Source organism: Pan paniscus, chromosome 1 (genome assembly GCF_029289425.2).
Source record: "Pan paniscus chromosome 1, NHGRI_mPanPan1-v2.0_pri, whole genome shotgun sequence".
Taxonomy (NCBI): domain Eukaryota; kingdom Metazoa; phylum Chordata; class Mammalia; order Primates; family Hominidae; genus Pan; species Pan paniscus.
The window spans coordinates 112,221,419-112,248,488 of NC_073249.2; the positions used below are offsets into that span (position 1 = coordinate 112,221,419).

General features: G+C 46.3%; 1 protein-coding gene and 1 pseudogene across 2 annotated transcripts in view; one reads left to right on the forward strand and one right to left on the reverse strand.

The window, feature by feature from the left end:
- Window positions 1-9: 9 nt before the first annotated feature.
- The window catches only part of ZNF697 (zinc finger protein 697), a 50,502-nt gene continuing 23,441 nt past the window's right edge, over window positions 10-27,070 (reverse strand). For both annotated transcript variants that reach the window (XM_034929552.3, XM_034929565.3), the window contains one exon: window positions 10-26,434. In XM_034929552.3, the coding sequence (XP_034785443.3) occupies window positions 25,023-26,434 (1,412 nt within the window). In that variant the 3' untranslated portion in view covers window positions 10-25,022. The remainder of the gene's footprint in view (window positions 26,435-27,070) is intronic.
- Window positions 3,652-11,598, forward strand: LOC100985025 (3 beta-hydroxysteroid dehydrogenase/Delta 5-->4-isomerase type 1-like; annotated as a pseudogene).

The window sequence follows — 27,070 nt, forward strand, 5'->3', positions numbered from 1 at the left end:
ACCAGAGACTGAGAAAAAAAATTCAAATCATATATTTAATACAGGACTCATATCCAGAATATGAAATACACTTACAACTATGCAACAAAAAGATAAATAACCCAATTTTAAAATAGGCAAAATATTTGAATAACCATTTCATCAAAAAGGTGTAGGAATAGACAATAAAATACATGAAAAGATGGTCAGCATCATCAGTCAGCAGGGACATGCAAATCAAAACTACAGTGAGACACCACTTCTTACCCACTAGAGTGCTATAATAAAAAAGGACAGTAACACCTGGAGGAAGTGAAATAATGATGTGGAAAAACTAAAATACTCACGCATTGTTGATGGGACATGCAGTCACGTTGGAAACCAGTTTGGCAGTATCTTAAAATGTTGAAGATATATTTACCATATGACCTAGCACTATCACTTCTAGCTATCTACCCAGAAGAAAAAAACCTATGTCCACACAACACATGAATGTGAATATTCATAGCAACTTTATCCATAATTGTCCATAAAGTGGAAACACTCAAATATGTATCAACTGATAAATGAATAAATGAATGGGAGCTATCCATACAATTTAATAGGATTTGTCACCTAAAAGGATTAAAATATTGATATGTGCTGCCACATACATGAACCATAAAAGTATATTAAAGTAAATGAAAGAAGACAGATACAAAAGACCACATATTGCATGATTTCATTTATATGGTCTCCAGAAAAGGCAAATCTGTAGAGTCAGAAAGTCAATTAGAGGTTGCCTGGAGCTGGGGACTGGGAAAAAGTGGTGGTGACTGATGAACATGGGGGATTTCTTAGGAATGATAGAAATGTTGCAAAACAGGATCATGGTGATGGTCACACAAGTCTAAAATTTTACTGAAAATAATTTAACTGCACACTTAAAACAAGCGAATGTTATGTCAATTATACCTCAGTAAAGCTGTTTAAAAACAAAAGAAATTTAGTAGTGTGGCCCCCATCAGTCTTGCCCTTTGTTTAATTTCTCACTTTCTTTAGGGCTTTTATTTATTGGTTCCACTCAGAGACTCCAAGAGACACTGGCTGAAATCTATCAGCCTCCAGAACTCTCAACAGCATAGGGAATGTCTGGCCCCATCCGAAAGGTGATGGGATCTGTAAGGTGCACTCTAGCATGTGCTATAGCAGGCAAAGGTGTGTGATGCACCTGGGTGGTTCAGATAGTGCTCCACATGTCTCAGCAAGACCCAGGGCCTGTAGCTATCAGAGAACAAGCTGCTACATCTTGCAGCACAGGGCCAACCTTTTCTAGGCAAGTGGGTTTGAAGCATTGGTAGTCAGGTCCCAAGTAGCAGTTGAATGTTTTCAACATGGTAGGAGGGCAAGACCTAGAGTGGGGCTTCAAAGCAAATCATTTGTAGAATATTACTTCCAGCAATTGCAGAAAGCATTCGTTTCAAGTGTTTATGGGATGTTCACCAACACAGACCATATGCTGCACCATAAAACAAGTCTCAATATATACACAAGGATCAAAATCATACAGAGTATATGCTATGGCCACAGTAGTATTTAATTAGAAATTCAAAACAATAAGATATCTAGAAGATTCCCAATTTCAGAAAACAAGCTACATACTCTGTTGGTATCGGTCACTTGGGTCAAAGACGAACTCACAAGAAAAAATTCAAAACATCATTAACTGAGTGATGATAACCCGATGCATCAAAATGTTGGCTGCAGCTGACACAGTGCTTAGAGAGAAACTTACAACTTTAAATGCCTGTAGTGGAAATGAGCAAAGGACTAAAGTCAATTATATATGCTTTTATAATAAGAACCCTGAAAAAAAAGAGTAAAACAACCCCAGAGTTAATAAATATAAGCCAATAATAAAAATAAAGAAAATCATGAAATAGAAAAATAAACAAACAATAGAGACAATCAATGGTCAATCTTTCTGTACTCCATGAACAAAACTTCAGTTCAGAATTATTTTATATTTAAATATATATCCAGAACCACAGAGATCTTAGAAAAATAAATTAAGAAAATATAGGAATAAAATGAAAATTCTGTGGGAATAAAAATCAGAAAGTAGCTGCCTACCAAGTAAATTGGGGGCAGGGGAGGGAATTAACTAAGAACAGGCAGAAAAGAACTTTCTGCAGTGAAGGAAATGACCAATACATTTTTTGGGTGCTACTTACATGGGCATACATAACTGTCAAGGTTCATCAAACTGAACACGAGCTCTGGGCATTTTAGTGAATATAAATTACACCTGATTACACCTGGATTTTTTTTTTTTTTTTTTTTTTTTTTGAGACGGAGTCTCACTGTGTCGCCCAGGCTGCAGTGCAGTGGCGCGATCTCAGCTCACTGCAAGCTCCGCCCGCCTCCAGGGTTCACGCCATTCTCCTGCCTCAGCCTCCTGAGTAGCTGGGACTACAGGTGCCCACCACCAGGCCCAGCTAAGTTTTTGTATTTTTAGTAGAGACGGGGTTTCGCCGTGTTAGCCAGGGTGGTGTTGATCTCCTGAATTCATGATCTGCCTGCCTCGGCCTCCCAAAGTGCTGGGATTACAGGCATGAGCCACTGAGCCTGGCCTCGATTTTTTTAAGTAGAGGAAAGTATCTTGGAGAGCTTATGGTGGTGAAATTTGGGCAGTTCTCAGGTATACGCTCAAGGAGCATTCACAGCATCTTCAGAAATTTGCTGAGAATGGTTTTGTACCCAAAAATATGGGAAGAGTTCAAACATCTATGATAAGAGTCATTGGAGCATACAACCACAAATCCCCACTCCTGTGGTACAGGCCATATCATTAAATGGTTAACACTAGATAGCTTTCCTTCAATGGTGTTCTTCATCTAGGAACCCAGAGCTCTCTGGGGGAAAATTGCAATTGAGGTTTTGGATATATTGAATAGGTAAGTAAGTCACCTCCGTAAAACTTAGTGATTGGAGCTGTCACCATTGCAAATTTCTAAACTTTGCAAGACAGCAGCAACATTTCAAATGACACTCAGAGAGAGGAGATAACGAGCTAATGTGGATTTCCTTCCAAACATATTTACTGCACAAAGGCAAAGTTCACATTACACTTGGAGATTTCTCTCAGCCTAGTTTAAGATCACAGATTGCGGATCCCCGATATCTGGTATCAACTGACCAGTGTCCTGTTAAGGCTAAACCTAAGACTCTTTACTGCATTGCGGCCTTAGAATTGGACTTCTCTTCCTTTTCCTGGGAAGAATTAGAGATATAGACTAAAGGTCACTATTCTTCTGAGAAAAGGGATGCTGGAGGAGGCAGGAGAAATGAGTATGTGGCAGGAGTTCAAGGGGATAAGGGGCAAGCCAGAAGCCACGGAGCATAAAGCCCCAGGGCTCCCTTAGGGGATGAAGTGACAAGCACCCTGACTCTTTTGTCCAGCTTTAACAATCTAACAGTAAGAGCGTCTTCATTTTCTTTCAGCTACTCCTGGCAATGGTGGAGACATGGAATTTTTGCAAAAAAATGGGGTAGAGGAAAATAAGACATCTGTGTGAGTATATAACCATTTGATCTCTTTTTTTAGCCCTCTCCAGGGTCACCCTAGAGTCAGATCTGCTCCCCAGCATCTTCTGTTTCCTGGAGTGTGTTGTCTGCTACTTTGGATTGGCCATGACAGGCTGGAGCTGCCTTGTGACAGGAGCAGGAGGGTTTCTGGGTTAGAGGATCATCCGCCTCTTGGTGGAGGAGAAGGAGCTGAAGGAGATCAGGGCCTTGGACAAGGCCTTCAGACCGGAATTGAGGAAGGAATTTTCTGGTAAGTAAACTTGATTCATGGGTGTGTGGCTCCATTTTAAACACTGCATGGGTGCAGGAAGGTGGACCTTTTCTAGCAAGTTACAGAGAACAGTAGTCAAATCTAAGCCAATCTCACATCGATAGTCTTAAAAAAAAAAAAAAAGAAAAGAAAATTAAATAGTATAAAATGGCATAGTGTGAAAGATTCTGGATGGGCTGTCCAGAGACTGGATTCTGTCCCTGACCCAGAACTTGAGAGGCAACCACTTTGGACACCAGCCCCCTTTTCTTCTCATCTAGAAAATCCCACATCAGTTATTTTTCTTGTCTGCAACTATTTTAAGTTCTGAAGCTTTTTGTCTCGGCAATTGCTTTGCAACATTCACAAAGGACACCATTTACCTGGAGACCTCACCAGTGGGTCCCTGCCTCTCTAGACTTCCCTGAGCTTTGTTTTGTTTTGTAGCAACCTTGGCACCTTTGGTGAAGGCAAAATAAAAGGAAGTGAAGGTATAGATGAGTGTGTAAGTGTGTGTGTTTGTGTGTGTGAGAGAGAGAGAGCAAAAGAGAGAGAGAAAATGAGGGGGAGAGAAAATCAGAGAGAGAATGAGAAAGAGAAAGAATGCATGAGAAAGAGTGAGAGACAGAGGGAGAGGATAGGAGAAAGAGACAGCATCAGTGAGACAGAGAGAGCATGCACAAGTGCACAGCACAGAGCAGAGACAGAGTAAGAGGCAGTATAAGGCCGGATATCTCTCTTTTCGATTTTTCATTTATGGCTTTATTTTTTAACCATTTGCTTCTGTTGCTCAATACCCCCAAGAAATTGCAGAATTTGCTGTAGCAACTTCTTATGCAAATAACTCCATGAGGAAAGTAGAAAAGGAGTCATATCCAATTGGACAATGAACTATCAAGATCCAGAAACATAAAACAACTTGCTAAGACCATCTGGTTAATGTGCAGCAGACCTCAGACCAGAGCTTCATCCAGAAGCATCATCACTTTACTCTGGAGCTGATCCTTGGCAAAGTGGGTCTTCAGTCTCTCCCTTTGCCTCTCTGGGTGCCCAATTCCCTGTCCTCCTCCCCAACCCAGGGGGTGGGTGAACTGTGTGTCTACACCTGGGCTCTGGCTGTGCAAAGAGTCATGCCCTGCCCTCAGAGAAGCCCCTACTTGACAGCACTCAGGGACCACCACACCCAAAATTCTGCTCTTCTTTTGCTCTTTTCTGACCTCTTCCAATTTCCTCCACCCTCTGTTTTAATGGTGTCTTTCATAAACAAATACTAACACAAGACCAAGATGAAATGTTTGTAATCCTTATGTGTCACAAACATTTGCAATCTAACACCTAATACCAGAAAAAAAGCAACGCTCAGCCTAGAGGAATAGTTCTCCTATGGTGAAAAGGTAGGGGATATAATGGATGGGCAGTAGCCTGTATAAAGATAAAAACAGAGAATCCTTTCAGTGTTCTTTCTGTGCCAGGCACTGTGCTACATGTTTTGCATGTGCTGACTCATTTGTTACTCATAGCAACCCTATGAGATTGTTAATATTATTATCCTCCTTTCTCACAGATTAGGAGACAGACATAGAGAGGTTAATTAACTCGTTGAAAGTCTCAGAGTTAGAATATGGCACAGCTGGATTTGAACCCAGACAGTCTAGTGCAGCATCTGTGCTCTTAAGCAGTAGTTCACCTAGCAGCTTGGGGAATGAGGGAGCTATGGCTCCATCCACAAAGTCCCCTTTCCTGGTCTCTAGATCCCTGTGAACTCATTAAGGAAAAGCCTTTTCTCTTGGCTTTAGACTTCTTCAGCTTTGAAATGGCAATTCCTTTGAGCCAGTCTGTCTGAAGTTGGCAGCAAAGGGGAAGCAGAGGAAGGGAGCAGGAAGTGCAGAGGTGGAAATACAACCAGAGAAAATTCCACTCTCAGGCTGTCACCCATGTCCTCCCCAGCAGCCTCTTCCCTGCCTCCCCCATAGCATGGCCTTCTTGGAGTTGCCTGGCAATAGGAAGGGGCTGGGAGTAGACAAAACATGGCAGAGGCATTAGGAGAGGAAGTGGTCCCGCCTGTATCCCAGGAAGGAATTACTCTGGTCTTGAATTTTTCGCTCTGAATTTTACTCTCACTGTTCTTTGGCCTTTGTTGCCAATTTCAGTTGAACTGGCTTATTCTTACTCTTTCTCAGAAAAGTTTATTCTAAACAGCCAGTCCTGTACCTGGTGTGCAGGGTACGAGGCTTGGAGGTGGAGTGGGCAAGTTTGAGCCTCTACTAGAAACGCGACCTTTGATCTGTCCCTTAACCTCTCTGAACCTCAGTTTCCTCACCAGTAAAGTGGGACTCAGAAAACCTATCTTATGAGATTGCTGTAAAAGGAAATAAGCAAGCTGTGAGTCATATGCAGATTATAAAGCACAAACAAGTGTAGTGTATTTATCCAAGCTTCATGTACCACAGTGTTCATTGCGTGGGCTAATTCCAGGTGACAACTTTACTGGCAGCATCACTTCTTGTGGATTTCAGAGGAGCGTGAAGACATTAAAGTTTTAACCACTGCCCTCGGCTAGACAGCTGGAATATCAGTTCATTGGTCGCTAACTTTCAGCATTACTATCTGCTTTTCAAATCTGATGAGTTTTTCATGGAAATTCCTCATTTAAGCCCATCAGCAATTCCCTAGTAATGGCTCCACTCTCCTCCCAATTGCCCAAGGAGGAAATCATAGGGGTGATTTTGTCTTCTTTTTCTCTCAGCCCAGATCCAGTAGGTATCAGGACCTTCAAGGTAAGGTCTGAAATTCAAACCTGTTTTATCTCTCCCCTGCTCTGCTTCCACTGCTGGACCCTGCTTCCAGTCCTCATCGAAACTTTGGCACAGATACTCTGATTAATCTCTTAATTACCTTCCTTTCTCATATCCCCTATACCAGTCCATTTTATATCCTCAAGCCAATGTTGACTTCCTACATTACAATTCTGCTTCTGTTTCTCTGTCTCTCTTTTTTTATTAACAGGGTTTGGCTGTGCCACCAAGGCTGGAGTGCAGAGGCATGATCTCTGCTCACTGCCACCTTCACCTCCTGGGCTCCATTCATCCTCCTTCCTCAGCCTCCCGAACAGCTGGGACTATAGGCAAGCACCACTATGCCTGGCTAATTTTTGTGTTTTTAGTAGAGACGGGGTTTCACGACGCTGTCCAGGCTGGTCTTGACCTCCTGGGTGCAAGCAATCTGCCCACCTCAGCCTCCCAAAGTGCTGGAATTACAGGTGTCAGCCACCATGCTCTGCCTGTTTCTCTACTTATTCCAAATATAAATAAGGGATTTTCTTTGACATGGTGCTGGAGACCCAAAATCATGATCCTGCATCACCAGCAGAATTAAATTCAAATTTTCCCTCTTATACCCAACTCTCCACAGTCACCCTACTCTCTTTAAACATTTTAGTGAGTCTCCCATGACTCTAGAAATGCTTATATTCCAAGCACACCTGACAGCTCATTGCTCAGATTACTTTTCTTAAATGAGATGGGGTAGAAACAGATGTTTGCTCTTTCCCAATAAATTGCTACATATTCTGACTTCTGTGTCCCTGTTTACTTGTTCCTTCCATGGAATGTACACCCTCCACTCCAACACCCTGACTCTAGCCATCCTCGAACACCTATATAACAACATCTTTATCAGTTTCAGAAACCGTTTCAGAAATCGTTCTGATAACCTGACCGGTGTTCACACAGAGCTCCAGAACAAGACCAAGCTGACGGTGCTGGAAGGAGACATTCTGCATGAGTCATGCCTGAAGAGAGCCTGCCAGGACATGTCGGTCATCATCCACACCACCTCCATCATAGACATCATCGGTGTCACTCACAGAGAGTCCATCGTGAACATCAATGTGAAACGTACAGTAGCCTGGGGAGGAGATGAAGCAAGGTGGGGAATTAAGGATCACAAAGAAGGATAGGAAGGGAAAAGAAGTCTCTCCACTGAACACCTGCTATGCTCTGGACCAAGTGTCTTTGCTGATCACTACCAACTGGCGGAGTTCAAAGCTGCTATCTTCAGTTTTTTACATGAGGAAACCAGTGCTACAGATGGCAAGTAACTTGTCCAACGCCCCCCAGGTAAGTAAGTAAATAGGAGAGTTAGACTTTAAACTCACCCCTGTGTGACTCCAAAGGCTGTGGACACTCTTTCTATAGTGGCTTCAATCAAAAGTCAACTAAATTCCAACTTCAGACTCTTGATATCCCTCTATGGGACAGAATCAAACCTTCCAGGTGCCACCATAGTCATCATTGTGCTACACACAAGTCACCTTGTGCGTAGGCTTATGATAATGAAATGGGAAAAATTCCCTCGTCCCCCTCACCAGGCATGCAATGAGGGTGTGGCTTGCTTCTTCAATGCCTCACTGCTCAAACCTCTGTGGGAGCATACAGACAGGCAGGCTGTGGGACTCCAACACCATAGCAGTGTCTGGGGTGAATGTTTACAGCTCCTGAAGCCCCAGTGGGTGTGTGTTACATGGTGCTCTTTTAGTCTTGCTCTTTTAGTTTTGACATCTACAGGCGGCTTGTTTTAACCAGCTAAATTAGACCCTCTACCTTGTTGGAAGGTCAGAGGGCTTTCTGTATCCTGGGTTCTTGTTTTGGTTACCAGAGAAATTAGATCACACCTGGGCTTGGAGAATGACTGCCAGGTTTTGTTGAGTGAAGGTAGCTCTCAGCAGCTGGGGGATGCCAGAAGGGGAGGGTTTTCCCATGGAGTTGGCCGTTCAACTGCCCAACTCTTCTCCAACCATCCCAGGGAAACTCCACATCATTCTGCTGGGCGGTGTGTTCCTCCCAACGTCCAGCTGCCCGTGTGTTCCTCTGCTGATGTGTTCCTCCGTTGATGTGCCCCTCCTGACATCCAGCCCCTTCTATCTTCTTCTGCCAATCTGCTCCTCTCATTGTCAGGCAGTTTGTGTGTGTCCTGCTAGGGTCTTGGGGGTTTTATAGGCAGAGAATTGGGGCATGGCAGGCCAGGGTGGTCTTGGGAAATGCAACATTTGGGCAGAAAATGTTTGTCCTCATCTAGGTCCCTGGGAGTAGAGCCCTAGCCAGGGACCACACCCTCCTTCACCCAGCACTTCCCTTCCCCCCTCCCCTATCATTTAAAGGGACCATGCTCTTCCCTTCCCAGCACTCCCATATCAAGAACATTCAGAGCCCTCCTGCCCACCTCAAAGAAGTTCTCTCGAGAGAATTAGTAAAGCTGGTCCACAGAGGTCTGTCAGGACTGAATTATCCAGCACATGCTTTCTCACAATATTTTCTTAAGAAAAAGGGTTTCCCAGTGTCCAGAATACACAGTCTCTTCAGCTCGCCACAGGGCCTGCTATTACAGAGCCATTCCCAGCCAGGTGTCCAAAGTGCACCTTCATTCAATCCTCATCCCTTAAAGTCTTGGTGGTCTTTCTGAATTGCAGCTTTCCAAACTACTTTAAATTCAGACACATTCCCTTAAGGAATCTCGTCATGCAGTCTCACCCTCTGATTCCCAGAGCCCAGTCTCTTCAGCACCACAGCACCCCACCACTGGCCTAGCCCTCCACATTCAGTCTACTCCGACACCTTTTCTAAAGCAACTAATTGCTTTTGGGTCTCCAGCACCATCTCAAAAAAAAAACCTTTCCAGTTTCTACTTACGCATACCTTTAAGTACCTCTACAGTGTGAGGAGGGTGTTAAGAGTAACCAGTGTTTCATTTGAATTATTAACTCTCCACAGCTCCCAACAACAAGAAATGTGAAATGACAGGGGAAGTGTTAGAGGCATCTGTTTCCTAAACCATTATCACTCCAAGACTTAGAAAATATTTCACAATGTTGGTCATTTCCCCCTTGAAGGTAAACTACTTCCGCATTTTCTCTGCCACCAGATTAATTGTTGAAAACATGAGGCTGTCTCTCCAGAAACTCAAATTCCACAGAGACTTTAAACAGGGCCAAGAATAAAAAAAAAAAGAAAAAATAATAATCCTTTGCCTAGGAAATTCCTTCCTTCTTCAAGGGAAGGCACTCCGAACACCTCCATGAGCTTCGCTTCCACACAGCTCAGGGGAGGCGGCAAGGTCCTCCCAGTACAGGTGTTAACAGCAGAGGGCACACTCCTCTCCCCAGTCCTCCACCAGGCTCCACAGGAAACGCCAGGGCAGGGTTTAAAGGAAGGTTTATCACCCCAACTTTACATAACCAGGTAAACAGAGTCACAGCCAGAATTGGAAGCAGCTTTCCCAGGGAATGCACAATCAGGAAAAGAGCGTGGGTTTCCAGCATCTCCCCACAAGCCACTGTTCGCTCAATGACTCCAGGAATGGTCCTTGTGACAAAGTTTTATCAGTCCACTCAAAATGAGAAAAATACCAGCAATTGCATGTATATTCAAGAGTATATTTAAGAGTGTATATTGCTTGTATACAACTGTATATGGGGTGTGTGTGTGTGTGATGTAAATTCTTCTACTGCCCTTTTTTGCCAAAGAACCAGGACTGTCCATATTCTCAGAGTATATCTTCCTGATTTTTTAGTTTTTCATTAATCTGCCTTTAATGGTATTGATGTCACATTATAATTTTCAACATCCTTACTTGGCAAAATATAAAGTGATAACCCTAGGTCCTTTGCCAAAATTAAACTACACACACACACACACACACACACACACATCCAAACACCCAAAAGTCTAGAAATTCTTGCTCTCCAGAATCCATATGTCAGTTTCTTTTCATTTTGGTGTTTTTCCTATGGCTGTAGCATGGCCCAGTCTCAGTCAGAGCCACAAAAGAATGTACCCGAGTCTGTTATAACCACTACACTTGGGAGTGGAGATATGTGCACGTGGTTGGGGCCCCTTAGGGATATTTCCTGACACTGACAGAACGCTTTTCGTTGGTAGGTACCCAGCTTCTGTTGGAGGCCTGTGTCCAAGCTACAGTGCCAGTCTTCATCTACACCAGTACCCCAGAGGTAGCCGGGCCCAATTCCTACAAGGAAATCATCCAGAACAGTCACGAAAAAGAGCCTCTGGAAAACACATGGTACGCTCCATACCCACACAGCAAAAAGCTTGCTGAGAAGGCTGTGCTGGCGGCTAATGGGTGGACTCTGAAAAACGGTGGCACCTTGTACACTTGTGCCTTAAGACCAGTGTTTATCTATGGGGAAGGAAGCCCAATCCTTTCTGCCGGTATAAATGAGGCCCTAAACAACCATGGAATCCTGTCAAGTTTCAGCAAGTTCTCCAGAGTCAACCCAGTCTATATTGGAAACATGGCCTGGGCCCACATTCTGGCCTTGAGGCCCTGCGGGAGCCCAAGAAGGCCCCAAGTGTCCGAGGACAGTTCTACTACATCTCAGATGACATGCCTCACCAAAGCTATGATAACCTTAATTACATCCTGAGCAAAGAGTTCGGCCTCTGCCTTGATTCTAGATGGAGCCTTCCTTTATCTCTGATGTACTGGATTGGCTTCCTGCTGGTAATAGTGAGCTTCCTGCTGAGGCCAATTTACACCTATCGACACCCTTCAACCGCCAGAGAGTGACATTGTCAAATAGCGTGTTCACCTTCTCTTACAAGAAGGCTCAGCAAGATCTGGCATATAAGCCACTTTACAGCTGGGAGGAAGCCAAGAAGAATGTACCTGAGTCTGTTAGAACCGTGGAGTGGGTTTCCCTTGAGGACTGGCACAAGGAGACCGTGAAGTCCAAGACTCAGCGATTTAAGGACGACACAGATGTGCATGTGGGTATTGTTAGGTGATGTCATCAAGCTCCATCCTCCTGGCTTCATACAGAAGGTGACAATGGCACAAGCCCAGGTCCTGTTGTCTCCCTTTCACACAATGCCCAACTTATTATCTTCCTCATGTCATCAAAACCTGCCCATTCCCTGGCTCAACCAGGAGCTTTCTGTACTAATCATATACCAGAGGAAATACAATGTGATTTGCTTTTTCCAAATCTCAGTGGCTCATTCTGAACAATTGTGGTCTCTCTCTTTTTTTTTTTTTTTTGTTTTTTTCCTTTGAGACAGAGTCTGGCTCTGTCCCCCAGGCTGGAGTGCAGTGGCGCAATCTCTGCTCACTGCAAGCTCCGCCTCCCAGGTTCACACCATTCTCCTGCCTCAGCCCCCCGAGCAGCTGGGACTACAGGCACCTGCCACCACGCCCAGCTAATTTTTTGTATTTTTAGTAGAGATGGGGTTTCACCATGTTAGCCAGGATGGTCTCAATCTCCTGACCTCGTGGTCTGCCTGCCTCGGCCTCCCAAAGTGCTGGGATTACAGGTGTGAGCCACCGCGCCCGGCTTGTGGTCTCTTTTAACTTGAGGATCGCTTTTAACTACTAGAGCTCCATTTCTCCTCTTAAATGAGAAAGGATTTCATTTCTTTTCTTTTAAATCTCCTATTTCTTCACGCAGTTCAATGTAAAGAGCAATAAATGTTTTAATGCCTAACCTGGAGGGAGGCGTGGTTTCTGTTAATACATACTTTCCTTGTTCCTTTTCATTTCCAGGTATCACCATCTTTTACCTAAGAGAGTAGCATGGAGCTGGGGATGAGGGGTGGGCAGAGTAGTGGGAGGGTCAGGAAGGGCGATGAAGACTGAATAAGTTCTACTATGTTTCAGGCATGTACAACATGACCTACATATGACATATATTCCCTCACTGAATACTCATCAGAAACCTATCACGAGGGGTGACTATTCCCATTTTACTGGTGAGGAAACTTGTTCACAGTCACACTAACTGATTAATGGCTAGGCCTTCTAAAAGGCAGTTGACCTTGAAAGTCCTTATCTTTCCACGGAATCACACAGCCTGAACTGGTCTTGTCAGTGGTACAGCAGAACACTGGAGCATGGGGTGCTGATACTTTGGAGGGCCCCAGATTTTTTGGGTTACCTCTTTCTTGCCCAGGCGCACACAGGGGATTCTCTAGAACCCAGGAGAATCCCTGAGCGGCATCTGAAAGAGATTGCATGCCTTTCCTAATGGCCCCGAGCAGGGCTGAAAGAAACAAAAATGCATTCAGCCTCTACCAGCTTCGGTGCCAATTTCCTAGAAGGTCTCTAGAACACTCCTGGCTATGTGTGTGTTGGCCATTCTGATCATACATAACCCTGCATTTCACCCTTTCAAATCACACAATGAGCCACACCATGGGTTCCTGGGCAAGTAAAGAAAACAAGTGTGAACTTCTCCCAAAATATACCTTCTACTCAGCCCAAAATTAGAAGTCTATTATCCCATATCCCCAGATTTAACTGCCTCTCTCTCTCCTTTCTCCTCTTCTTTAAATCACATACTTTCTTCCTTTATTCTTCCATATTCTTAGGCTCTTTCTTCCCTCCATCTCCTCTTTAATCACTGGTTCTCTCATTCTTCTCAATTTCCCTGAAGAGAGGAGGCCAATCAAGACAAGTTTGGGGACTTCAGTGATGACATAGTCATTAACCAATCAATGACAACACAGTCAAAAGAAACACTGTCAGGGGCATCAGGGACAGAGTTGAACTGAAGCAGGTGAGGAGGTTGCTATGGGTCCAGAGTGTGGGGTGGAAGCTGTCTCCCTCTGGACCTTTGTGTATCACAGCCATGATGAGAGTCACATCCAACATCAAAATGACTTCTTTCTTACACAGGAAATTTACAGATCATTAATCAGTTGAATTTGATTACCACAATGGAGTTAGTTTCAGTGTTCATTCTGAAGAGAAAAGGGAACCACATTCTGGCCCAGATGAACAGGTTTCCACCACCTTCAAAACCCCAAGGAACAGATGATCAGCACTAGCATCAGGGGGGAGTGGCCCCAGGCAGTGGGGTAAGGTGAAAAATGCAATACCCCTCCTTCCCCAGCCACCGCACAAAATGCAAGAGCCAGCATCTCTCCAGCTCTTGTAAGGCGTACGCACGATCCATATGTTAATGCCAAGTACCACGGGAATCAACGGAGGGTGGTGGAATCAGGGACAAGAGCCCTTCCCCTGGTTTTTCAGCCTAGTGAAACCCTACACTTAGGAAACCACCAGGGCAATTTTCACAGGGAAATGAAGGAAAATGACAGATCTCCGACGGGCAGCGAGGGGAGTTCAAAGAAAGAGACGAGGGGGCCGGATGAGTCAACAGTCTCAACTGAACAAGCACAAACGCCTCGCAGTGTTGTGGCCAACAAAATTTGCCATCCCTTCTTACACCTGAGAGTGCCAAGCAGGTAAAGCGCCTGCACCAAGCCCCGCTGCACCTCACGTGATGCACCACACGGGGGCAGCAAAGGCTAAGAGGGAAGAACAAGGAAGCCTGACCTGGCCGGGATTTTTGAGTCCTTTTTCTCCACCTGAGTGGGTGGCTTTGCATGGTACCTGACAAAGGATTGAATAAAAGCACAGGCAAATGCTCAACCACCAGCTTAAGGGCTAGGTGTATATGAGTACTGAGAATGGAGCTGAGCCGAAGTCCCTGGGAAAAGCCACAGAGGCCAGTGGGGCTTGAATGAGGCCTTGAATTCCTCGGTCCAGGCAGTAGGCACAGACCGAGAAGTGGTGCAGAGGAGGACGGGGGGGCATGAGGAGGCCCCTCGCCTTCTGGAAAGCATGTACAGAGGGCAGATGAGAGAGCTCGGGTGCCAGACTAAGCCACAGACTAGATAGGCAGGTTCCAAGGGCCAGGGTGGGCCAGAGCCTGTGATGGACTGGTGAGAACCGGCAGGAAAGTGACCATTATGATGTGAAATCCCGTGATTTCTAAATATTAGTGACTAACTCTAAATTTGAAAAAGCAGTGTGAAGATCTGCTCCAGGAGAGGGATGTGTGGGCTAGTGTTCCAACTGTATGTGCAATAATTTATATCTTAAAAAGTGGGTGGTGAGGTGTCAGCAGCAAATCTGTTCATTCTTGGCGATAAGTCCCAAATATACATTATTATATCATACTCTCAGCTTTCCTGTATGTTTAACATAGGTTATAATTTTTTAATAAATTAAATTTGGTGGGGAACAAATATGCAAACTAAGAAAACACATTCACAGCCTGGCCCCAGGATTAAGGCCTCCGATTTTCCACTTCTGCTCCCAGTCTAGTGGTCCAGTGCGGGAGATAAAATAGGAGACGTGTTAGGTGCAGTGCACAGTAAATGTGAAGAGTGCCATAAGAAAGGAAAATGCTTCCGGGAGATCCATTCCCATAGGGGATTCATGGAGACCTTGCATTTGGGCTAAATATCAGAAGATGGGTAGGATTTCAACAGACAGGAATGTGAGGGAAAGTATTCCAGGTGGAGACAATGGAGTCTGCAAAGACCCAGGTGGGAAAGGGGTCACTTTTAGGGAACAATGAGACCAGACCAGAGAGCACCACGCCAGGGAGAAATGGAAGATACACCTGGAAAGACATGATGCGCACACACAGGATCACCCGGGGCCACCCCTGGAGACGACCTGCCTGCTTCCTTCACTGACCTCAGAGTAGGAGTTCTGTGTCCCCATTAAAGACGACTTGGGCTGGGCACAGTGGTTCACGCCTGTAATCCCAGCACCTTGGGAGGCTGAGGCAGATGGATCACCTGAGGTCAGGAGTTCGAGACCAGCCTGGCCAACATGGCGAAAGCCCGTCTCTACTAAAAATACAAAAAATTAGCCAGGCAAGGTGTTGGCGCCTGTAATCCCAGTTACTTGGGAGTCTGAGGCAGGAGAATTGCTTGAATCCAGGAGGCTGAGGTTTCAGTGAGCCAAGACTGCACTATTGTACTCCAGCCTGGGTAACAGAGTGAGACTCTGTCTCAAAAAAAAAAAAAAAAAAAAAAAAAAGACAACTTGACATTCAATTACTCCACACATACAACATGCCTCATGTTCTCTCAAAAATTGGAATCTATGGGAAAAGAATGTCTCCTCTAGCTACGAATATTGATGGTGATGCTAAAAGCTGGGACATCATTCACTCTGCAATGGGAATTGTTCAGCTGTCCCTGGAGGATTACCTTGGCAGCACGTTGTAGGATGGACTGAAAGAGATGAAGAGGATACTTGAAGAATCTAGGTAAGAAATGAAGGCCTGATTTATGGGTTGGTAACAAAACAGAATACAGGGGCAACTGCGGCAGGCCTGAGACAGAATGGCCGCTAGTTTAGACAGGACTGGGTATTGGCACAGAATTCCCAAGCACACACTTTCTCAAGCCAGAAACCTGGATGGCAGCCCCCCACTCCGCCCACCTATCATTCAGCGCTACCAACTTTACCTCCACAACACCTCTTGAATGTGTCGTCTTCCTCCCTGGTAACATCATTCCTACTCGTACCCCCAACAGGCCTCCTTGTCTTGGAGAGTCACCCATGAAACCTATCCTCAGCAGTGTTGCCAGAGTTCTCTCCAAACTAGTCTCACCATGTCACGCCCTTTCTTAAAACCAACCACGAGGGGGAGCCCCAGGACTGTCAGGGTGAGCCTGTGAGCTTTAGCATAACATAGAGGGCCTCTGAAGACCTGAGCCCTGCCTATCACCCCAGACTAATTCTCATCAATCCCTGCCCTATCCCCAGATTCTCCTACTTTGTGCCTCAACAACTTTCCAAACTCAGCGCTTCCTGCATGCAGCATGCTTTTACATCTACCCAGGCCAGTGCACTGCGTTCCTTCTGCTTAGAGGGTGCCAAGCTCTCCTGCCAGTGCATCCTTCCCAGCTCCTTATTCACCATCCAAAGCATCTCTTTTTACAGCCTCCATGCTTTGTGCATAGTACCACTGCCATTAATTTTTCATTTATATATCCTCTTCCCCACCCCTATACTGCCATGTCCAAAGGACAGTAACTCACCATGTCATCTCTCTGTCCCCAGTGACTGACACAAAACAGACACATGGGCTGATGGATGGAAGGACGAAACACAAGCAAACTCAACTGCTAGGATGGAGACAGGAGGGATGGAGAGTCAGGGAGCAGAATGCTTTGAGTGACAAAGCAAGAAAGAATGCAAAGATGAATTTTCACGGTGTTGATGAACCTGAAGAAGCTGGATCATCATGATGAGAGCTGGGAAAGAGATATGCCACATAGTGGGTATGGTGCTGAGAATGAACTCATTTGTGTGATATGAAGAGTGAGTGGGGTTGTGAGAGGCCCATGAGCAGGGAAAGGGAAAGGCTGATGAAGACGAAGCCCAGCTGCCAAGGTTATAAAGGGACTGGGAATTAGATCCAAAACCTGAAATAGTGCAAGGCCCAGAGCATTTTTATACTACAAAAAAAGGAAAAGCTGCTTTTGAAAATTGAATTCAGAAGAGAATCTCCCACTCTTAGTTGACTCAAGTGAGGACCACGCAACCTCTCTGTCTACATGTGCTTCTTAAGACATCAGGGGACTCTGGTGGAAAATTGAGGGGTGTTCTTTTTCTTTATCTTGGCCCAAGATCCCACCCAATGGTAATGAGCAGGGAATGGGGTCGGTGATCTGAGGCATGAAAGAGGTTCATTATGAGGAAGTGGAGAGGGAAGGCTGGATGAAAAGAAAGTGGCTTAGCCACTCTGTCCCCAAAGGCAGGGAGCACTGAGGTCAGTTGCAGACTCCAAAACAGTCAGTAATCTGTTCTGGAAACCTGAAGTTCCTTATTGAACAGCGCAATCTTTCCTCAAGAAATGGAAGAACCAGCACTGATGCAGTCAGCCCTTCTTCCAAAACAGGTACTAGCACAGAGAGGTGGGCGTGAGATGGACTCCAGGCCTATTGCCATCTTAGCATGAACGCTGGCCACTAAAGTAGGAATACCCTTCTCATGAGCCTGGCACTAACTCCCTCCTGCACCAGCTGGAGTCTGTCAAATCCCTGGTGTAGCTCTGAGCAGAGCAGCTCTCTGGGCACAAGGCCGGTGAGGTCACCCAGGGCCTGTGTTTGGCTTAAGGGGCTGCCATGGGACCCCACATTTCATTTTGCACTGATCCCTGTAAAATATGCAGTGAATTCTGATTATGGGAACTTCTTTCAGCAGCAGGGAAAACACCTATTGCTGACCTATCGTGGGTAAATGAAAAAAGCTCCCTGGCTCCTACAGGGCAGATCAATGTCTTTGTGGAGTTCAGATTTTAGAGCAAAGAAAGCTTCATCAGGCATGGTGGGGCACACCTGTATTCCCAGCTAGTGGGAGGCTGAGGGGGAGGATCACTTGAACCCAGGAATTCAACATCAGACAAGACTTCATCTCTAAAATTTTTATTAAATTGAAGTTAAAGAAGGATCTAGGGACCTTTATTCCAGCTTTAACTGTGGGCTCCTTTCCTTCTTTCATTTTACCGATGAGGAAACTGAGGCCTGGGAAGTGAGATGGCTTTCTCAATGTTCACCTAGACCACCGTCTGTAATGGTGACCTAGGATTTGCTACTTTTAAGATGAAAAGGGAGGTGAAGGCATAGAACTAGGAGGTTGCCCTACCAACATATTCATAAAGGGGGGGGCGGGGGGGGGCGGGTGGGCGGGGAAACTGGGATGAGAGACATTTAGAAAGAGGGCAGAGGGCAGGTTTAACCAGAAGTCAGCTATCTAATCCATTTGTCTGGCCCATACAGCCCAACCTCCCATCTGAACATCAGCTTGTGGACGTGGGTGCTGCATAAATGGAGACAGGCAGGTGCCTCATGGTATAGAAATGAAAGTAGCTGGGGGTGAGAGAAACTAAGCAAAGGGGTGGAGGGCAAACACAAGCGAGTATTCTTTTGTTTTAGAAGAATAATATTTTTGCAAATAAGAGTGAAGAGTGAAAATCCTGGGTTCTTATTTCAATTTTTCCATCGAAGTTTAAGCAAATCTTTTTACCTTCTTGCGTCTGTTTCCTTTCCCGCAAAATGAAGGATATGGCTCAGTTCTAAGGTCTGTTGCCAGTGACACTGGGCTGTAAAAGTGTAAGATTTGCATCCTCTGGCACCTGCACACTTCTGCAGCTAAACTTCATAATAACACAAGCCTCCATGTGCTTATTTGTTTGTGTGAAGCCAAAGCTATTTGAGAAAGTGGTTTCCCAGCCCTTCCCTGGCTCTAGTGGCACCTGGTACCTCAATGGGAAAGGGGCATCATACCTCTCATAGGGTTGTGAAGGGTCAAGAAGTGGGGCCAAGTAGGAACCGATTCCCTCCCTCCCTGATATCTGATGACCACTGAACTGCAGAACTTAATGCTGACTTAAATACAGCCTTTTGTTTTGGCATTAAGCTATAGATGTTTCCCAAGAAGGTTTTAAAATTAATTCTTTGACAATCACTAGAAATTAAAATGGGCAGGACCAATAGAGACAGTGCCTACTGAAAAGGAATCAGCAACCCAGAAAAGTCATGCCTTGCTCAAGTCCACTGCCAGTTAATGCCAAAGCTCTGCCCTGCTCACTCCACGCACAGCACACCCTCAAAGGAGAAGCAGAACTAGTTCCTTCTTTCTTCCTGTTCTCAGGAAAGGGAGGCCATGCCTTCTCACTCCCTCATCACCCTGCCCCAGGAGCTGGAAATCCCAGAAGACACAGTCCATATGCACAGCAACTGCCTCTCTCCTCCTTCTAGGCTCCCAGGAGCTATGACACAAGACTTTAGGACACCCCTCAGCAGCCCCTTCTCTGCAGCACTGAGCACAACCACCTGGTAACCACCTTGCTTCCAAACATTGACACAAGCCCCTGAATCTTACAAGAGCCTTCGTGTTTGTCATTTGTTTTGATTTCCCCACACCTCATACCCACATCTTTCCACTGCACAGATGGGAGCAAGATCAAGAATACCTATAGGGCTTGGTCTAGGCTGCAGCAACACTCAGCAGTGGCTGTGTCAGTCCAGTGAATCTCAGGCTGTGAAGTCATGTCTGTGATTTCTACCAACTCTATTAACTTCAACACAGAAATCGGCAGAGCTACTTCAGCTAAAACCTTGAAGTGACCCTCATTTCAGACATTCGCTAATGCTATACTTGACAAGAGAAATGTCTAGCCAGATCCTTTTCCAGCCCCTTGACAAAGTGAACTAGCTTTTCCAAGGTTACACACTGTCCCTTCCCTCACCCAACAAAGCCAGCTAAAGTGGGCATTGCCTGATTTGCAGCAGTGGTGGGGACTCTGACTTATAGTTGCAGAGTCCTTGGCAGAGAATCTGCTTAATGCTGAGCCTTTGCTGAATGTACCATCTTGCCCTAGCATAACATGTGAAGCCTTGACATGAAGTTCCCCCCGGTCCACCTCCCGTCCCTTGTAGCCCCAGGGGCCAAATCCTTAAAGTCAGACTTATAATTGGCAAAATAATTCGCCCAAGCAGGTTGGGCAGGCAGAAAACAAAATAGGCCTTCACCTTCACCTTTAAATGGTGTTGGAATGTGTAAGCATCTCTACCTCTCTCATATCTGTCTCTCTAGCATTGAGCACTATGCCTGGCACTTGCCCACTCAGCTGAGGGGTGAACTTCTCAGGGTCTCTGCTCTTAATGAGTCACAGCCTTGGGGCCTGGGGAAGGCCAGTCATACACAGATGGTATCAAAACACCCAGGCAGAACCACTCCCTACCTCAGCCCTTGATGCTTTCAGAAAAGCATCTCAGTGGAGTGTCTTCAGTGAATAAAAAGAATGCATGGAACTGCTTCCAATGAATCCCTGGTCTCCAGGAACTGGCGTCTGGCAATTCTTTACTCAGGTTGGAAATCCTTCAAATATATGTGTGGGAATGCCAATTTAAACATTGCACGTACACTGACACCTTTTTCAACCTCCTTAAAAACACAGGGCAACATGGTATATGGAACACCTTGCCACCCACCTCATTGGCTTCCAAAGCTGAGCATTCCCAGCTGCTGGAATGAGACAGGGCGCCAGCTGGATGCAGACAGCATTGTGAACAGTGCCCTGGATCCCACAGGAGCAGCAAGAAATTGAAACCCATTGGAATGTGCTTTGGGTTAGCAGAGATGACCTTGAAACCAGTCTAGCAGCAGAAAACTACAATCTACAGGGTACTTGCAGCTGTGATAGGGAGACAGTGGAGCAAGCACTAGGCAAGTCATGCTGGAGGCTGGCCAGGTGTTCTCCTCCCCTCCCACCAGGGGCAGAGAGGATGGAAATTATGTGATTGCCAAGGGCAGCTGAGAAAAGGAGTCATGCCTGGGGTTTTGCTTTGTTGTGAGCTGAGTTGGGGGAATAAAGATCTGAGAGAAGCGGAGGAAGGCTGACTATGAGTGGTGAAGACGGTGAAGGCCAGCAGCAGCCTTCCACACCTATTCCATTGTCATCTGATGGACAGCCAAGACAGGCACTTTTCCTGGCTCTTACTTATAATATTGTCTTCACTATTTGGAGCAGTTGTGTGAAAGGTGGCCTACCAGGAGCAGACAAAGCCTGATGCACCTTGCACTGCCCTTTGCCTCCATACCCCCCAGCGGAGGAGAGGATTTGAGCCTTATGTATTATTATACTTACTGTAATTCCCAAGAAAGAATTGGGGGTCTCTAATTGGTCCTACAGAGTTCTCAACCCTGTTTGCTCATTAAAATCGCCTGGGGAGTTTCTATAAAACTACAGGAACTTAGGCCTCACTCCAATTAATTGCTCTCTTCATTTAAAAGGCAAACAATCCAAAAAGCTCTCCAAGGTTAGAAAAGTCTGTAGCTTAAACTAATCAAACCTCAAGAATTCCAGGTTGACCAGGTACAGTTTTTCTAATTGGAATGTGGGCAGAGGCCCACTCACGGCAAATTCAGAGTGAAGTAGCACAGATAATATACAAATGTGCCTGTATGGGTATGACTGTATTCTAATGCAACTTTATGTACAAAAATATACAGGGCAGATTTAGTAGTTTGTCAACCCTTGTTCTACAAGAACATAGCTTCCATAGATAGAGCTGAGTAACATTTAATGTGTGGCAAAGAAGAATGACATGGTAAAAGACTGATATGGATTTAATGACAAATATTCCATATTGGTTGCTGAACACCAGAATGCTGTCCAAGGAACCATCGTTAAATAAAACAACCTGAAAATAAGGCAGTTCTCACGTATACAAGCACACTCACACGAAACCTGTTACTTTTAGGATCATTAAATTATTCACTATTTTAACAAACAGCTGTAAAATAACATTACAGTGAAGAAAAATGTGCACAAACTTCAGAAACACAGTTTAGATTGTCTATGAACACAGGTCCTTAATTTGTATTTTTTCACATATGTACAGTCTCTTGATTGTAAAGAGACCACATGGCTCAAGGGCTTAACTTCTCATTTTCTCCTTCCAACTCGGAGCTCAAGATTTAATCAAAACCATTTAGCCTATTTAAACTGCTCCAGGTTTTGCTTAGTAAAGGGCAGCAGAGGAAGACTGCTCTTCATCAAATTCTCCAGGAAACAAATAATACACTTGCTTCCACCATCATTAATGAGTTGGTGGAAAAAGTCCTCAGATTAACGTTTTCAAGGGTGAACCGCAGTTAGCAGGGTTTGCCGAAGAAATATTATTCTAAAACTAGATAGAAGAAACAACCTCCTGAATGCATTTAACCTCACTTAATGCAGGTAAGTTCCCTGAAGAATTGTAAGAAAAAATGGAATCACATTTTAAATGCACCAATAGGGTCGGGTATTGGTAGTTGGATTGTTTTCTTCTGCTAAGAATGTGCTCATAGAAGGGATATCAACGTAGCAGCTGACTTTTTTATCCATGGTAATAGAAATAATGAGAGGTAAATGAAGTCCAAAGATTCCCACTGCCACTAAACTATTTTACATTAGCTTCACTCTCCACTCCCTGTTGAACCCATTCTCTAAAGTTGCTGATATGTAGTATATTTGATGCAGACGAGACCAGGCATAGCAATGGCAGCAAAAAAACAAAAAAAAAAGTGGATAATCAATCCATGAATAATCAAAAGTTGGATGAGATTTCATAGGCACAGACTTGAGAAAACTTAAAACAGCTGGAAGAGGTAGATGTACATGGAAAGAAACCCACAAAGCAGTAAGATTACCTAGAAATTGGCTATATTATTTTCAGGTGGGTCTAATATGCTTAGTATTCAGATTACAAATCAGAATTCAAAACGGACACTTGTTTGCTTGTATTACTCCTGACTAGAAGAAAACGAGAATTAATGTCTTTCAAAACTGTCTATAGTTTGAAAACCTATTTGCATTTGTGAATAACAATAAACTGATTAAGAGGGCAAGATCAACAGGCATTATACAAGCCCAGAATTATCAGGATTTTTAAGTGTTTTTATAACCACAAAAACATGCTTTCCTACAGTCCCCAAAGAGGTTCTTTACTAGAATACAACTGATCAAGTATAAATTACTAGCATCCACAGAAACTTTGCTAAAAGTGTAAAAACAATCTCGTAGCTTTTTTTCCCCCTTCCACTGTGTCCGATATTTTGTGAAGATGCTTCCATGAAATGTGTAGGGTAACAATCACTAGAGAAGAAAACAATACTGCTTTCCACAACTCTAACTTCTAAAGGCTAACCTAGCACAGGGATCTTCAGCATAAGTAACTGAAATCTATACAAGAGTCATCTAACTACAGCCCCTTACTAGAAATGGAACATAGCTAGGATACCCTAATTAGGCGACAAAGACCAGCTTTGTCAATAAGGACATGTTTGGCCCTTCTAGGCTAGCCTTAAGTTTTTCATCAAGCATAAGAATTTTCAGTGTCCTTATTTTATTATATAAATCATGACAAGTAAGTCTTCCTAGCAGCTGAGCTGGAGAATGCAAAAGGTCAGGCTACAATTATTCACACTGTCCTCAGCCTCTCTTCAGGACAGCCTGCACACTCCTGTTCCCAGGCCTTCCCTAAGACAGCGGTCATAATACTGATCTAACTCACAATGATGTGAGAAACAGCTAACAATTATTAAAAAGCATAAAGCACTTTGCAAATATCAAAGTGCTATTTTGGCATCTATATAACAACCAGAAAACATTCATTGTTTGTGCTATTTGGCAATTTTGCATTTACACCTCTCCCTGACTGGGCTCTTCTGGGTAAAGCCTTGAGATTTCTACTGTGCCTCCACGCGCAGGCAAAAGACATTCTTACTTAGACTAGATCCCTCGTCAATATGCATGGAAGTGGGGGTTAGTGGAGGTCACTAACAAATGCAAAGTGAAGGCAAATGAGACCAAGGAGTCTTGCATCCCAAAAAAGTGAACACTTTCTTGGATTTCTCACATAAAGGCCAGCAAAACTCTGAGCTAGTTGACTTTTTAGCAGGTCACTGGGCAACTGTTGGTCTAAAGTTCACTTGAAACACCTACATCAAGGTGAGGTGGGAAAAGGAAAGGCACACATAGCTGTGATTGTTCCTTTTCCCTGCACTTAAAACACCACAGTTGAGACCTGAAAGAAATACTGGGTGTGGCACACACCTGGGATGGGGCGAGGGCGGGGGAGGGGGGTCATCCAGGTAAACCACCTTGACCCAGCATGAAGCTAGAGTATTTTCAAGGAAGTAGCAAAGAACCCGGGACAGAATCAGGATTTCCCACATCAGAGAACCAGTTATAAATGAATTTCTAAACCCCAGACATTGCCCCTTGAAATGAGTGTGGCGTTCTTCAGCCCACTTTCCCTTGGATGCCTCAAAATAGCAGCTAACTGTGGCTCAGAGAAAGGAAAAGTACATTAAATATCCTGTCCTATGTGACTGACAAGGTTCCCCTACTTTTTGTGAGACAACAGGTGATGTGTGGAGATCGGGCAAACTCTTGGTGGGACCAAGATAGAATCACTTATACTTGGTTTTATTTCGCCCCATAACCCTCATTTAAACCCTCTCCCCGCAACCTTCTACAGGCCATCGCGGCCTACCCTAGTCTATTGCCCGCCATCCTGTTCCCACCCCAGCCCACGAACTGCCCTTCCTCAAGGTCCTCAAAGCGCCTGGTCCTCCAACTCTTCACCCCCTACAGCGTGTATTTAAGGAAATCATCACCCCAAGCGCATCTCCTGAACAATTCTTCCATGGAGAGGAGGCAGGTATAGCACCGGGAAAGACCAACTTACTCAACACTCCTCCCACTTCAGGAAACCCCAAACACCAAAGGCTCCCCAGTCACTCTCAGATTGTCCCTCCCGCCCCTTCCCCACTTCCGTCCCCTGGGTCAGTCCCAGGATATCTACCCCCCACTGGCTCCCCAGACGGCAGCCTCCCGCGGACCCAGCCCCTAACACAGGTGCAGCTTCTGGTGCTGCGCGAGGTGCGTTTTATAGCGGAAGCCTTTGCCGCAGCCCGCACACTTGTGCGGCTTGTTGCCCGTGTGGATGCGGCGGTGGCGGATCAGGTGGGAGCTCTGGATAAAGCTCTTGCCGCACTCGATGCACGTGTAGGGCTTCTCGCCCGTGTGCGTGCGCTGGTGCTGCGTGAGCGTGGAGAAGTCGCTGAAGCGCTTCTCGCACTGGCCACAGCGGAAGGGCTTCTCGCCGGTGTGCACGCGCAGGTGGTTCACCAGGTGCGAGTTACGCCCGAAGCCCTTCCCGCACTCGCGGCACACGTAGGGCCGCTCACCCGAGTGCGTGCGCTTGTGCGTGAAGAGGTGCGAGCTGACGCTGAAGGTCTCGCCGCACTCGGAGCACATGTAGGGCTTCTCGCCCGTGTGCACGCGCTGGTGCTTCACCAAGTCCGAGCGCCAGCTGAAGCGCTTGCCGCACTCGCCACACCCGTGCGGCTTCTCACCCGTGTGGATGCGCTGGTGGTTGGCCAGGTGCGAACGGCGCACGAAGCCCTTGCCGCACTCCCCGCAGGCGAAGGGCCGCAGCGCCGCCGCCCCCGCGCCGCTGGCCGCCGCGTGCGCGCGCCGGTGGCTCAACAGATGCGAGCTGAGGCTGAAGGCCTCGCCGCACTCGGGGCACGGGTAGGGCTTCTCGCCCGTGTGCAGGCGCCGGTGCTTGAGCAGGTCGGCGCGCCAGCTGAAGCTCTTGCCGCAGTCGGCGCACAGGTTGGGCCGCTCGCCCGTGTGCAGGCGCAGGTGGTTGGTCAGGTAGGTGTTGCGGCTGAAGCCCTTGCCGCACTCCCCGCAGCGGAAGGGCTTTTCGCGCGGGGGCCGGGCCAGCGGGGGCCCGGCCCCGAAGCCCCCCGCCACACCCACCCCCATCATGCCCACCATCGCGTCGCACTCGCCCGCCAGGCCGAAGGGCTCCAGGCTGGCGGCGGCAGCGGCCTCAGCCAGGCGGTGAATGCGCTGGTGCTGCAGGAAGGCGGCGCCAGGACTGAAGCTCTCCCCGCAGTCGGGGCAGATGGTGGGCGCGTCCATGATGCTGGCCACCAGGCTATCCAGCTCCCCGAGGTCCACGGCCATGGGGTGGTGGAGCCGGTGGAAGCGGCGGTGGGCGGGCTTGTCACCTCGGTGCCGACTCCCCAGGGAGAGATGTCGCCTCCAGGGAAGTACGGGAGGGGCCGGCTGCTCCTCTTCCTCCTCCAGCCGGTTCTCCCCAGCACTCTCGTCGCCGTCCTCCCGGAGGCTCCGGGATATGCTGTCAGACTCAGACAGTCCTGGGAACATCACCGTGTCAGCTACACCAGATTGGTCATCCTCTTCCCCACGGACAGAAACGCCTTCTTCCTCACTCAGCTGGCCCTCTGCAACAGAAAAAGGTGGCAGTGGGGGATTACTATACTTGGCATTCAAAAGATAAGCCCAGAGGAAACCTCGGTAATAAAACTGTGATCCCCTCCCTCAGGCACTCTGGATCCCTGCCCCTCCAAGGCCCCCTGAGAGTTTAGCCTCTCTCAACTGGATCCTCCAGGGAAAGGCCTAAAGGAGAGTGCACTCATTGCCCCCTCTGCCCACCAGTTCTTCAGGCAGCCTCCTCGGGCCCAGGCCCCACTAGCTGGACCCGAGGCACTACCTAGCAGAGCCATCTGAAGGCCTGACTGCCTGTGTTCAGGATATTCAAGTCTGTGCCAGGTGGGACACTACGTAAGATCTCAGGAGAAAAGGTTTACTCACTCCAAGAGCTACCAATGCCTTTTAAGAGTCTAGTCTCAAAAGACAAGAACAGTCTGCCAACCTGAGAAAGACCACTTGGCCTAACCAGGCCCTGGACTAATTTTTTCTTTTTCTCTTTTTATTTTTGAGACAGAGTCTTGCTCTGTCGTCCAGGCTGGAGTGCAGTGGCGCAATCTTGGCTCACTGCAACCTCCGCCTCCTGGGTTCAAGCGATTCTCCTGCCTCAGCCTCCTGAGTAGCTGGGATTACAGGCTCATGCCACCACG